Source organism: Ipomoea triloba, chromosome 1 (assembly GCF_003576645.1).
Source record: "Ipomoea triloba cultivar NCNSP0323 chromosome 1, ASM357664v1".
NCBI lineage: Eukaryota > Viridiplantae > Streptophyta > Magnoliopsida > Solanales > Convolvulaceae > Ipomoea > Ipomoea triloba.
In genome coordinates, this window is record NC_044916.1 from 7,281,873 (window position 1) to 7,295,933 (window position 14,061).

Genomic DNA, 14,061 nt, shown 5'->3' on the forward strand with positions numbered 1-14,061 from the left:
ATTGAATAGAGCAAATTGCCATTTTGGTCCACTGACTATAAGGGTCCTTTTAATTGCAGTCCACGACTTTCAAAAAGTGTTAATTGCATCACCTGACTATTCAATTTTTATCAATTTTGGCCACCTGCCAAATTACCGGCCAAATCTTACCGGAAAATAGTGAAGCCTAAAATAATGAGGATATTTTCGTCATTTAACCTCTCTTTTCTTTCTTCCCCGACGAATCTTCATATTTTCCGGCGATTTAGCTTTTTTACTGAACATGGGCTGTTGAATTTGCTCATTTACGGCCGGCATTTGGATCAGAAGAAGTTGTTGGTGGTGGAGGACGTGCCTAGGTGATCTTCATCTTTAAAACTCTTCCTCTCCTGCCAGATCAGTATCAAGAACTCCAATAACCAGGTCCGACGAAATCTGATTCCTTCAGCAGCCCAGCACTGTCCGTCCTCGTCAACCCAAGAAACTCCGGCGACCTGGTTGTCTCCAAATGCCTAACTTGCTTCGAAGTCCGGAATAATCGCAAGAATCCCTGGCAAAGACTCCATCTTTTGAGCTTCCAACGCATATATCTTGGCAGAAAACCCATGAAAAACATGGTTGTATGTTTGTATCATTTGATTGGTCGCTTTCCCGTCGTCATCGGAAAGAGTCTTGAGTGAAGACTCGTACCAGTGCATGGGTTTAAAACAGTGCTAATTAAACATGATTTATGGAGTAAAAAAATGAATGGTATGGCAATTTATGATGATTTGCCAGTCAATTCATGGAGTATTTAATTAATGAGGGATACTCCATAAATTGCCATTGTGCATCGAAGGTTTAGCATCCCGCCGGAAAATATGAAGATTAGTCGGAGAAGAAAGGAAAGAGACGTTAAATGACGGAAATACCCTTATTATTTTAGCTTTTACTATTTTCCGGTAAGATTTGGCCTGTAATTTGGCCGGAGTAACCAAAATTGATAAAAATTGAATAGTCAAGGTATGCAATTAACACTTTTGAAAGTCGTGGACTGCAATCAAAAAGATCCCTATAGTCAATGGACCAAAATGACAATCTGCCCTATTGAATATTATATTCAACTTTTGTGCCTAAAGAAATCTTCGCAGTAACTGATGTAATCACACATTTGTATCACTACAAATCAGTATGGTATCAATTACTACCTTAAAAATCTCTAAATATAATATTTTAAAATTAAATTAATTATCCTGAGAAAACTGTTCTTTTGATCTATATATAGAATTTAAAGAGATGAGCAGTGGCTTCTCGAAAATGACAGCGGCTTACGATCCTCTACTGCGGCGGCGCCACCTCTTTGCGGCGTTGCTGCTGCTATCATGCTCGGAGACGGCACTGTCTGCTCGGCAGTGCGCCGACTGCGGCTCTTCTCCGGTGCCTTACCCGCTCAGCACGGGCCCGGATTGCGGCGACCCCTCGTACAAGGTTCGCTGCAACAACGGCGCGCTAATGTTCGATACGCTCAACAACACATATCCGATCACCTCTATTACCCCGGAGACGCAGCGCCTGACGATCTCGCCGTCGCCGCTAATTCCCGACACCTGCGTGACGGCGGACATCTCAACGGGCGGCATTTATCTCGACTCCTCGTCGCCGTTCAACATCACTAGTAGCAATACCATTCTGTACATTAACTGTACGGAAGATCTGCTGGAGTCGCCCCTCAACTGCACCGCCTCCAGCCTCTGCCATGCCTACATCGATGCTAGCGGTCTGGGCGCGTGCTCCCACGCTCCGATCTGCTGCAGTTTCAAAGCCGGCGGGTCGTCCACGGCCCACAAGCTGCGCGTGAGGAGCAAGGGTTGTAGCGCGTACCGGAGCTTTGTAAACCTGGATGAGTCTTTGCCGGTAAGGCGGTGGCCACAACCCGCACTGGAATTTCAGTGGGTGTCGCCGCCGAAGCCTCTGTGTGGGTCCCAATCAGATGATTGTAGTGCTAGCCCTGCTTAAGAGTTTTGTCATGGCCTATTATTAAGTTTCATTTCATGCACAATAGTTTTATTATAATACCAATAAAGTATTATTATTATTCAACTACAATTTTATTTAATAATATACATTTAATATATCAGACCTACTATTTAGTTTATTTTATACCAACTATAGTTTACCACTAAAGTATCATTCTAATTCAATTAGGGTTTCAACTAAGTCAGGTAAAAGTGGATTCAGATTTTTCTAAGTGCGATGTTTAATTTGATAAATTGTACACACAAAATAGATAATGGGTGAATGAGAAATTAATTCTCAATGTATCCATTTTATACTTCGTATGTATCCATATCACCTACTTCTTTAATTTCCTAATTGCTCTCTTGGTTGTTGAAGTAGTTGCAACTGCTTGATAGAGTTGGGTTGTTGTATTATATATTGAATTGTACTATTGTTCTAATGAATCTTCTTGTTGCGTCATACCAAAACATAGGATTGATCTGAAGACAATTATATTGTTGGCACATGCATAACATAGGATTGAAGACAATTCTACAATCTGTTGCAAAATCAAGAAACACATGATGAGTATAATAGCACCCACGTACACACAAACGTGTCCTAAGTAGTAGTTAGTAGCAAGACATGATCCAAACTGTTACTAAGCTCAAGTTATTAGAAGCATGCACTGCACGTTAATAAGATTGAAAATTTCATAAATTAAGGACTAAGATAATAAATCATGAAACATGCATCCTTAGTAGTGGAGTTATTTCGCGGTTTTTGTAAGTTTAATTAGAAAAGAGAAAATGGGATGGGAGGAAAAAAATATAAAACAAATATGATTTTTAAAAAAAAAAACAAAAAAAAAACAGAAGCCACGCGACAAGCTGGTATTGGAGACATTTCTGCGATAACCAATTCATTTGTAGGAGATTTATTTTCCCTCTCTCTCCTCCCAGGTGTCATTTTTTCCTTATTAGGACTCTCTGAGTTTGAGTCACGTTAGGACTAGCTATCCTACTCTACCTGAGACTCCCCTAGTATATATATCTCCTATTCCTCATCATTGTAATTGTTCAATTGAATCAATACAATATTCAGTTCTCATCTGGTATCAGCTAGCCTAGGTTTATTTTCCAATGGCTGACGGCTCTGTTAATTCTTCCGAACGGACCGTTTCTGATGCAGCTATTTCTTCTGCGGTTTCTTCCGCAGCCGCTTCTCTGTCTGCTGCGCATCACTATGTTAGCATTAAGCTAACGAACAAGAATTTCTTGTTTTGGAGGACGCAGGTTATTCCATTTCTTCGTGGGCACGACCTCATGGGTTTCGTTGATGGCACGAACTCTTGCCCTAATCGTTTTCTTCCCGTTTTTGAAGGCTCCTCCGCTGCTGCTGCTCTACCCAACCCGTTGCATGCTCCATGGGTGCACCAAGATCAGGCGGTCCTTAGCATGTTAATCTCTTCACTTTCGTCGGAAGTTATGTACCTCGCAATTGGTTGCACTACGTCGCGTGATCTCTGGTTGGTGCTTGAGCAGGCTCTCGCTTCTTCCAGTCAAGCTCGGATTATGCATATTCTTGGACAACTGCAAACAATACGCCAAGGTGATGCCTCCGCCGTTGACTACATTGCTCGTGCGCAAGTTATGGTGGAAGATCTAGCTCTTGTTGGCCGTGCGGTTCCTTTGGAGGATCAGAATATGTATATTTTCAGAGGTTTACGTCCAGAATATCACTCTATCGTAGCCTCTTTGAATGTTCGAGGTCAGCCGGTGCGTCTTCCCGAACTCGCCAATCTCCTTGGCTCGCATGAGTTCGCTACCGGTGATAGCTATGGCAGTGTTCCAGCCCCTGCAGCTGCGGCTTTTGTTGGCCAGCGTGGTAGTGGAGGTCGGTCGCGGTCTTGGCGTGGCGGATCGAATCGCCGCGGTGGGAATCAGTCACGTGGCGGTGCTGTTTTCGCCGACCAGCAGTAGCAGGGCGGTGGTGTGCAGCGTGGACGTGGCTCGCATGGCGGTGGCAGGTCACGTGGGCGACGTGGTGGTAATTGGCAGCCTCAATGCCAATTATGTGGCAATTATGGCCATCTTGCACCAGCCTGTTTTTCTTTAATTGGCCGTGGACTCCAAGCTCATTTAACATATGCTGAGGATGCGCCGAATCTTGTGTCTGACTCGCATCTTTGGATTCCAGACACTGGGGCGACAAATCACGCGACCCCTGATATTGTTGCGCTCTCTACATCTGAAGAGTACACTGGTGGTGATGCTCTTCGAGTTGGTGATGGTACAGGTTTGCTTATTAGTCATACTGGTCATGCTTCTTTTTCTACCCCGTCTAAAGTATTTAGGATGTCTGATATTTTACATGTTCCTGGTTTGTCTTCCTCTCTTTTATCTGTGCAACGCTTTGCAAAAGATAATAAAGTCTTTTTTTAGTTTCATCCATCCTTTTTTGTTGTGAAGGATATAGCAACCAAGGCAATTCTTCTTCGCGGCAATAGTTGCGGTGGTCTCTACACGTTGCCCATTCCGAAAAACAGTCCCCGTGCGTTTATCTCGTCCCGTGCTTCCTCTTCCGTATGGCATGATCGTTTGGGACATCCTCATCAACGAGTCTTAGATCGTATTCTTCCTTTTTGTTCTGTTAGTGGTTCTAGTCGCAATAATCGTTGTCCTTCTTCTTTGTGTTCTGCGTGTCAATTGGGCAAGTCTACTCGTTTCCCTTTGCCACGTGTAGACTCTGTTAGTTCGAATATTCTTGATTTGATTTATAATGATATTTGGGGACCAGCTCCTGTTTTGTCTTCTTCTGGTTATCGTTATTTTGTTCTTTTTGTTGATGACCATTCTCGTTACACGTGGTATTATCCTATGAAATTGAAGTCTGACTTGTATGCCATTTTTGACAAGTTTCGTGCCTTAGTTGAACGGTCATTTAATCGCAAAATTAAGGCTATTCAGTCGGACTTAGGAGCTAAATACAAAAAGTTACATACTGTTCTTCTTCAGTTAGGGATTAATCATAGACAATCCTGTGCCTACACTCATGAACAGAATGGTCGTGTTGAGAGGAAGCACAAGCATATTGTCGAAACTGGTCTTACTCTTATGGCTCGTGCGTCTGTTCCATCTCGTTTTTGGGACTTTGCTTTTGAAACTGCTGTTTACTTGATTAATAGAATGTCATCTAGTGTTTTGCAGAATTCCAGTCCTCATTTATTGTTACATAAATCTTCTCCCTCATACTCTTTTCTTCGTGTGTTTGGTTGTCTTTGTTATCCTCACTTGCGTCCTTATAATCGTCACAAAATGTCGTATCGGTCATCTCCTTGTGTCTTCTTAGGTTATCCTGAGTCTTTTAGGGGGTACAGATGCATGGACTTAACGACTAATAAGATTTATATTTGCAGACATGTACACTTTGACGAGAATGTGTTTCCCTTTGTTAGTAGGGTTGCTGTGCCATCTCCTCCCTCTGTGCAGAAGCCGTGGGCTGAATCGGTTTTACAGGTATTGCCATCTTCTCTTGATGATTCTGCTCAAGTTGATTCTCCTGTCACCACCACTACTGCTCCTACTCGTCAAAGAGGACGACCCCGTGGCAAGTCCACACGTCCGACTGTTCGCTCCCATGCAATGGCTACGAGGAGTCGGTCTGTGGCTCCACTTTTGGCTCTCTCTACTCAGGCCTGTCCTACCGAGCCCACTTGCTACACTCAGGCAGTTAAATTTTCTGAATGGCGAGAGGCAATGGATCTGGAGTTCAATGCACTTTTGCACAATCAGACTTGGGTTTTAGTTCCTCCTCGCCCAGGTATGAATGTGATTGGGTGTAAGTGGGTTTTTCGTACTAAACGTAAAGCTGATGGTTCAATAGAGAGGCATAAGGCGAGACTTGTGGCGAAAGGATTTAATCAAGTTCCTGGTCAGGACTTTTTTGACACCTTTAGTCCGGTTGTGAAACCCACTACAGTCAGATTGCTTTTGAGTTTGGCTATTTCCTCAGGTTGGGTGGTTAGGTAGCTTGACGTACACAATGCACTTTTGAATGGTGATTTGGCTGAGACTGTTTATATGCGTCAACCACCCGGGTATGCTGATGCTCAATTGCCTAATCACGTTTGTCTGTTGAGGCGTTCCTTATATGGCTTAAAGCAAGCTCCACGAGCTTGGTTTAATCGGTTGCATACTTTTTTACTCTCTGTTGGGTTTATAGCTTCAAAGACTGATGTGTCATTATTCTATTACTCTCGTGGTTCTGCATGTGTGTATCTTTTAGTATATGTTGATGACATTTTTTGGTAATGGGGACTGATGAGCTACTAGTGTCTGATTTACTCTCTAAACTGTCTAATGCTTTCAAAATTAGAGATCTTGGTGAACCTGGTTTCTTTCTTGGAATTGAGCTAGTCAAAACTAGCAATGGTGTTATTCTTTCTCAGCAGCGGTACATGTCAGACATCTTGAAACGGGCTGGAATGACTGATTGTAAACCTCTCGCCACTCCTATTTCTACATCGAAAACTCCATTGCTTAATTCAGATTCATATGAAGATCCAACGAAATACAGGAGTTTGGCTGGTGCTCTCCAGTATCTCACAATTACACGGCCAGACTTATCCTTTGCGGTCAATCAATTGTGTCAACATATGCATGCTCCAACATTGTCTCACTGGGAGCAGCTAAAACGAGTGCTCAGGTATGTCAAAGGCACCCTCTCATTCGGCTTGCGTGTAACTCAGTCAAATTCTAGAGAGCTTCATGCTTTCTCTGATTCTGACTGGGCTGGTTGTCCTGAGGACCGTAAATCTACTAGTGGGTATGCAGTGTTTCTTGGCACCAATCTTATCTCTTGGGTGTGCAAGAAACAGAAGACAGTTGCAAGATCATCCACGGAAGCTGAGTATAAAGCCTTGGCTGATGTTTGTGCTGAGGTCATATGGATCATGTCCTTGCTGCATGAGATCAAAATTGATGGCATCCTTACTCCCAAATTATGGTGTGACAATCTTGGTGCTACTTATATGTGTGCGAATCCAATTTTTCATGCAAGAACTAAGCACGTGGAGATTGACTACCACTTTGTTAAAGATAGGGTTGCCAATGGAGATATTCAGGTTAACTTTATTTCCACAAAAGATCAATTAGCTGATATCTTTACAAAAGCTTTGCCCAGTCCTAGATTTTCTTTTCTTAGGGACAAGCTTCAAGTTAGTAGTTTACCCTGCGCTTGAGGGGGAGTATTAGGACTCTCTGAGTTTGAGTCACGTTAGGACTAGCTATCCTACTCTACCTAAGACTCCCCTAGTATATATATCTCCTATTTCTCATCATTGTAATTGTTCAATTGAATCAATACAATATTCAGTTCTCATCTTCCTCAATCTCCGTGAATAAACTACTAATGTAGTTGCTCTTACTAAACTCAAGTTATCATCCTTAACAGATTAGTTTTTTGCATAGTCTTTTAGGAGCCACATAGGATAAAGTGGGAAAGAGAAAATATAAGAAAAAGAAAAAAAAATAAAGGGAAAACATAATGTCAGTATGTTTTAGCCTTTAGGCGCCCAAGTACCAATTCCATGAAGGATTCACACGCCAGAGTGTTAAGTACAATACATGCGCACAAAGTATCATTGTCAGTAGTATTACTGCAACACACGCGCACGAAACCAAGCTTTCTTCTCCTTCTTCTCTCTCATTGGGACCCACAATAAATCATTCATTTGCAGGAAAAAAAAACACACTCTCCATCCTTCCTCTCTCACCTCCACATCACACTAAATCCCACAAAAAACCACCAAATAACCATAGATGTAGATGCTAGAAGCAAGCATGCACATTAATAAGATTGAAAATTTCATAAACTAAGGACTAAGATAATAAATCATGAAACATGCATGGATTGTACATAACTCCAATACTTTATTATTACATAATCATTTCATATCGTTCTTTAACTACTTGAGACTGTTCATGACATTTTTAAAAAAACTTTCAACAAAATTAAAGGATGAGCCACCCTCCTCTAATGCCTTCCTGCTCTTTTCTTTAACTTCTTTAGCTTTTGTTCTTACCGAATTGGAGGTAGAGTGGTCCATAAGACTTGTGATTCCAAATTCTATCTCTTTTGCATTTACTATTTCTGGAACTATTAGAACATTCGTCTTGGGATCTTTTGAATCAATTTTGTAATCCATCTTAACATCCACCGCCATTCCTATCTCTCTTACCAATTGGAACGCATTTGCATGTTGATCTACACACATTGGCCAAGTTGCTATTGGAATTCCGAACCAAATACTCTCCAAAATTGAATTCCATCCGCAATGACACACGAAGCCACCAACAGAAAGGTGAGCTAGAACTTCACTTTGTGGTGCCCATCCTATAACTTTTCCAATGCTTTGAGTTCTTTCCAAGAATCCTTCCGGCAGGATCTCTTCGTGATTAGTATACTCGGTGGGGACTAGTGAACCTGGACATGGTGGCTTCCTCAAAGCCCATAAGAACCTTTGCCCACTACGTTCAAGTGCATAAGCTATCTCCTTCACTTGAGGCTCAGGAAAAGTACCGCCACTCCCGAAACAAATGAATACAACTGATGAAGATGGTTGGTCATCCAACCATTTCATCCAGATTTGCTTCTCGGATTCTCGATTCTTATTGTAATTGCTGTTTAGGTTTAATATGGGCCCCATTGGGTAAACGGGTGGGATCCTCTTGTCTTTAGAGAGAGATTCAAGTGCGTGCGGCTCTAGGTCGAAGAAGGTGTTGACAATGATGCCTTTGGCCTGTGAGATTTGTCTGGTACAGTCCCAAATTCCGTTCGTTTTGTCCAATAAAAAGTTGGGCAGTAAGTTCACCGGAAAGGGTTTGGAATATGTAGGGATGTTGAGATGAGGGTCGGAATCCTTAAACTCCAAGGCGTGGTGGTTGAGGCTCTGGAGATGGAGGTGAAGGCCGAGCGTAGCAGCACCGGAAGGGTAGAAGACGTAGGTGGGGACCCCAAACTCGTCAGCCACATCCATCATAGTGCTACACAAAATGTCCACAACAAATCCCGCTAGCCGCCGCCTCACACCCACACAACCCAACATTTCATTAACGCATTCTCGGACTTTAGTCTTCTGAGAATCCAAGAAGACACGGAAGATGAAAGACAGGTCGGTGTCGGTGTGGCCCTTCAAAGAATCCGCCTCCTCAGGCAGTGGTATGAGCTTCAATCTAGAGTTATCGCTCTCATCGGCAAGCAGAGAATCGATGTAAGAATTAACGTTGGGATCGGAGACAAAAGGCAGTTTCATGATCAACACAGTGACGGAGAGCTGAGGCCGTGCTTGCAGGAGGAGCTTCGCTGTTCCGACTGCAGAAACAAGGTGACCCATTCCCGGGACTGGAATGAAAACCAGCTCAATAGCATCTTCCATTGGAGAGGAGAGAGAATTCAATATTAGAGAGAGTATTACGGGCTCTGATCTTGAGTATATATGGACAACCAAACTCCTCTGCTATTTATACCTAAATTTGCACTGCTGTATATGTATATAGGAAAATATTATATGTTGTAGCTGTGATCCACGTCCAATTGAATTTTTTAAATTTCTTTAATTTTTGAATGTATATATTATTCATTTATAATTTCACAATGCGCAGATCGTATGTGTAATAATATATTGATCACTAAATAAACTAGCAGTACATTTCTGTGATTCACGTGCATGCAATTGAATTTTTAAAATTTCTTTACGCTTGATTGATTTTTTAATGCATATTACTCATTCATTATTTTCAATTTTCAGAAATTTTCAACTTGTATTCACCGGCAGAGACCATGATAGGGAGAATATTTAATTCAACGGCAGAGAAGAAGACGGGGATGGGGAGACTCCCCATCCGCCCGGCCCCCGAATATTTTATATATATATATATATATATATATATATATATATATATATATATATATATATATATATATATATATATATTATGTTATCAATTTTTTATTTTAAATATAGGACAAAGTTGTGTGGATAATCTTCCCATCAAGATTACATCCAATATAATATTTGATCCTTTAAAATTTCTAAATCCTTTTTGTTTGGACTTGAAATTTTATGTACTTAATATCTTTTAAGGCAACAGGACTATACTTTTATATATATATATATATATATATATATATTTATTTATTTATTTATTTATTTATTTATTTATTTATTTATTTATGTGTACATGACGCATGTTGTACTCTTGTCTAGTATGCTTTATATATATATTTATATTATACAAGGTTGTTCCATTAAAAATATGTGTCTGTCTAATAGTTTAATTTGGATCTTTATTATTTTTTATTTGAGATGCATCTAAATGTAATAGAGTAAAATTGCAATCTAAATATAATAGAGTAAAAACGAGAAATACAAAGATAATAATAGAGAGACAAGAATATAGGGAAAGAGGGATTTTTTTACATTTAGATTTCGCTATACTGATACAAAGAGATATACTCATTTATAAAGGTAAGAAACATAATCTTGACTTTTGAAATATAAAGATAGAAGTCTAGACGATCTTGAAAATCTCTATACTAAGGTAATTGAGTCCAAATCCATATATATATTTTAAGTTATTGTATTCAATCACAAAAGTAATAAAATTCTTTTGTCTAAATATAATACATAAAAATTCAACAAAGAAAAAAATACAATTCAAAATTTAATTTAAAAGTGACATTTTTGTGCATATTTAAAACAAATTTATTATTCACCCAAATTTCAATGTCAATTACTTCTAAAATTTTATTTTTTACTTACAATTAAGGCCAATATATGAATTTTATAGAAAAAATATTTATCAAGTATAAAAATATTAAATTATATATGTAGTATTTAAAAAAAAAATTGGGTCCCCAAAACTTGGGAGCCCTATGTCGCGGTGTCGTCGCCCTGGCCATACATGGCCAAGGCCGGCCCTGATATTATAATATATATAATATTAATAATAAAACATAATAAAAACTCTGCAGCACCCTTAACCACGGACACAACTGCTTAATTAAAAAATATATATATAAAAAGACCAGCTGCGTCCGGGGCAACTCAGGACGCAGATATATAGTCAATGGCATCTGCGTCCATGGCATATGCGTCCGGAGTATTCCGGACGCAAATAGTCCATAACTCCGATCCGGACGCAAATGCCCTTTTCTGTACTAGTGTAATGTCCTTATTACCGGAGTTCGATCCTGCGATCACCGATTTAGAATGATAACAGAGGTATCATCGCACTACACACAATAGTTGGCCTTGAAACATTTTCTACTTGAGTCCATGTTTTTGGTGAAACGATGAAATGATTTGAATACAAGAGCTAATCAACCTTTTGGGGCACATGAGGTTAATTAAGGATTCTCTTAGGGCCTGACACAAAATTTATTTTAAATTGGCCCCTGAACGTAACCTGAAATTGTAATTAGGTCACCGAATAAAAAAAGCGTAATTACACCTTTCAACAATCACCGAAAAGTAGCTAAAAGCTGAAAAGTTATAAGCTAGAAGCTGAAAACTGAATATGTTATGCTTAAAAGTGTTTGGTAAAATTAACTTTTTGATAAGCTGATAAACGTAAAAAGATTAAAAATGACATCTTCATGATAATAATAATAATAATAATAATAATAATAATAATAATAATAATAATAATAATAATAATAAAGATGAAGGGGTTGCTGGGCGGTGAAGAGTTGCAGATATAGGAGAAGAGAAAAGAGTTTTAATTGGAAGGGTAAAGGATGTCATTTATTTAAAATAATAAGGATAAAATGAAAAAAAAAATTAGGAAGCTACTAGCTTATTTTTCAACTTAGCATTTCAAAATAAGCTTTTATTAAGCTACTACCTTATTTTTAACGTAGCGTTTCAAAATAAACTCTTATTTTAAGCTACTAGATTATTTTTAGAACATTACCAAACAGAGTTTAGCTTATCAGTAGTTTAAAATAAGCTATAAGCTCTGCCAAACAGAGCCTTCATCTCGTTCTACAACTACTTAAGATTATTCATGACATTTTCAAAAAAACTTTCAACAAAATTAAAGGATGAGCCACCCTCCTCTAATGCCTTCCTGCTCTTTTCTTTAACTTCTTTAGCTTTTGTCCTTATAGAATTGGAAGTAGAGTGGTCCATAAGACTTGTGATTCCAAATTTTATTTCTTTTGCATTCACTATTTCTGGAACTATTAGAAAATTCGTCTTGGGGTCTTTTGAATCTATTTTGTAATCCATCGTAACTTCCACTGCCATTCCTATCTCTCTTACCAATTGGAATGCATTTGCATGTTGATCTACACACATTGGCCAAGTTGCTATCGGAATTCCGAACCAAATACTCTCCAAAATTGAATTCCATCCGCAATGAGACACGAAGCCCCCAATAGAAGGGTGAGCTAGAACTTCACTTTGTGGTGCCCATCCTATAATTTTTCCAATGTTTTGAGTTCTTTCCAAGAATCCTTCCGGCAGGACCTCTTCCGGATTTGTATACTCCGTGGGGACTAGTGAACCTGGACAGGGTGGTTTCCTCAAAGCCCATAAGAACCTTTGCCCACTGCTTTCAAGTGCATAAGCTATCTCCTTCACTTGAGGCTCAGGAAAAGTACCGCCACTCCCGAAACAAAGAAATACAACTGATGAAGCTGGTTGGTCATCCAACCATTTCATCAAGATCTGCTTCTCGGATTCTCGATTTTTATTGTAATGGCCGTTCAGGTTTAATATGGGCCCCACAGGGTAAACAGGTGGGACACTCTTGTTTTTAGAGAGAGATTCAAGTGCATACTCCTCTAGGTCGAAGAAAGTGTTGACAATGATTCCTTTGGCCTGTGAGATTCGTTTGGCACAGTCCCAAATTCCGTTGGTGTTGTCCAATAAAAAGTAGGGCAGTAAGTTGAGCGGAAAGGGTTTGGAATATGTAGAGATGTTGAGATGAGGGTCGGAATCCTTAAACTCCAAGGCGTGGTGGTTGAGGCTCTGGAGATGGAGGTGAAGGCCGAGCATAGCAGCACCGGAAGGGTAGAAGACGTAGGTGGGGACCCCAAACTCGTCAGCCACATCCATCATGGCGCTACACAAAATCATGTCCACAACAAATCCCGCTAGCCGCCGCCTCACACCCACAGAAGCCAACATTTCATTAACGCATTCTCGGACTTTAGTCTTCTGAGAATCCAAGAAGACACGGAAGATGGAAGCCATGTCGGTGTGGCCCTTCAAAGCATCAGGCAGTGGTATGAGCTTCAATCTAGAGTTATCCTTGTCATCGTCATCGGCAAGCAGAGAATCGATGTAAGAATTAATGTTGGAATCGGGGGCAAAAGGCAGTTTCATGATCAACACAGTGACGGAGAGCTGAGGCCGTGCTTGAAGGAGGAGTTTCGCCATTCCGACTGCAGAAACAAGGTGACCCATTCCAGGGGCTGGAATGAAAACCAACTCAATAGCATCTTCCATTGGAGAGGAGAGGAGAGGACTATGGAGCTGGCCAGATGAGAGAATTCAATATTAGAGAGAGAGAGATCAGAGAGAGTACTAGGGGCTGTTGAGTGTATATGGACAACCAAACTCCTCTGCTATTTATACCTAAATGGTATATTTCTAGGTGGTGAGTGCGTCAATGGCATGTTTTGCGTTGCGCGCAATGCACGAATATAATGCAAGTGAGATATTTTTTGTTTGTTTAATTAAAAATGGAATATACATAAACTACATTATAAGATATATGGAAGAAGTGGATGAGATAGAGTTAATTTAAAAAAAAAAAAAGTATATATAAATTAAATGGCATTCATCGATCATATATATATATCACAACTGTTTCAAAAAAGTTGGGTTTGGTTAGGAGTAGCGGTTCATTGTTGTTGTTTTGCAGGCGCAGGCACTGCCGCACTGGACATGCTGCAGAAAGCATGCATGCCAAAAGTTATGACCGCACATCCCATCCATACACCACCATTTCTATCTGCGTGCATGCGTATAGTAGTGCGTGTAACCTAGCATCCACGGTCTATACGGTCGTGAAATAAGTATCAATTTTTTTT

The 14,061-nt window shown here is 40.1% G+C and overlaps 3 protein-coding genes across 3 annotated transcripts; 1 reads left to right on the top strand and 2 right to left on the bottom strand.

The window, feature by feature from the left end:
• Positions 1-1,275: 1,275 nt before the first annotated feature.
• On the top strand, positions 1,276-1,974 carry LOC116021220 (wall-associated receptor kinase-like 15). The gene has a single exon (XM_031261869.1). The coding sequence runs from the start codon at positions 1,276-1,278 to the stop codon at positions 1,972-1,974; it is 699 nt and encodes a 232-aa protein (XP_031117729.1).
• A 5,950-nt stretch (positions 1,975-7,924) lies between these two features.
• LOC116015783 (anthocyanidin 3-O-glucosyltransferase 2-like) lies at positions 7,925-9,394 on the bottom strand. The gene has a single exon (XM_031255959.1). The coding sequence runs from the start codon at positions 9,392-9,394 to the stop codon at positions 7,925-7,927; it is 1,470 nt and encodes a 489-aa protein (XP_031111819.1).
• Positions 9,395-12,010: 2,616 nt separating this feature from the next.
• LOC116017814 (anthocyanidin 3-O-glucosyltransferase 2-like) lies at positions 12,011-13,474 on the bottom strand. Its single transcript, XM_031258459.1, has one exon. It carries the CDS (start codon positions 13,472-13,474, stop codon positions 12,011-12,013), a length of 1,464 nt encoding a protein of 487 aa, XP_031114319.1.
• Positions 13,475-14,061: the final 587 nt, after the last annotated feature.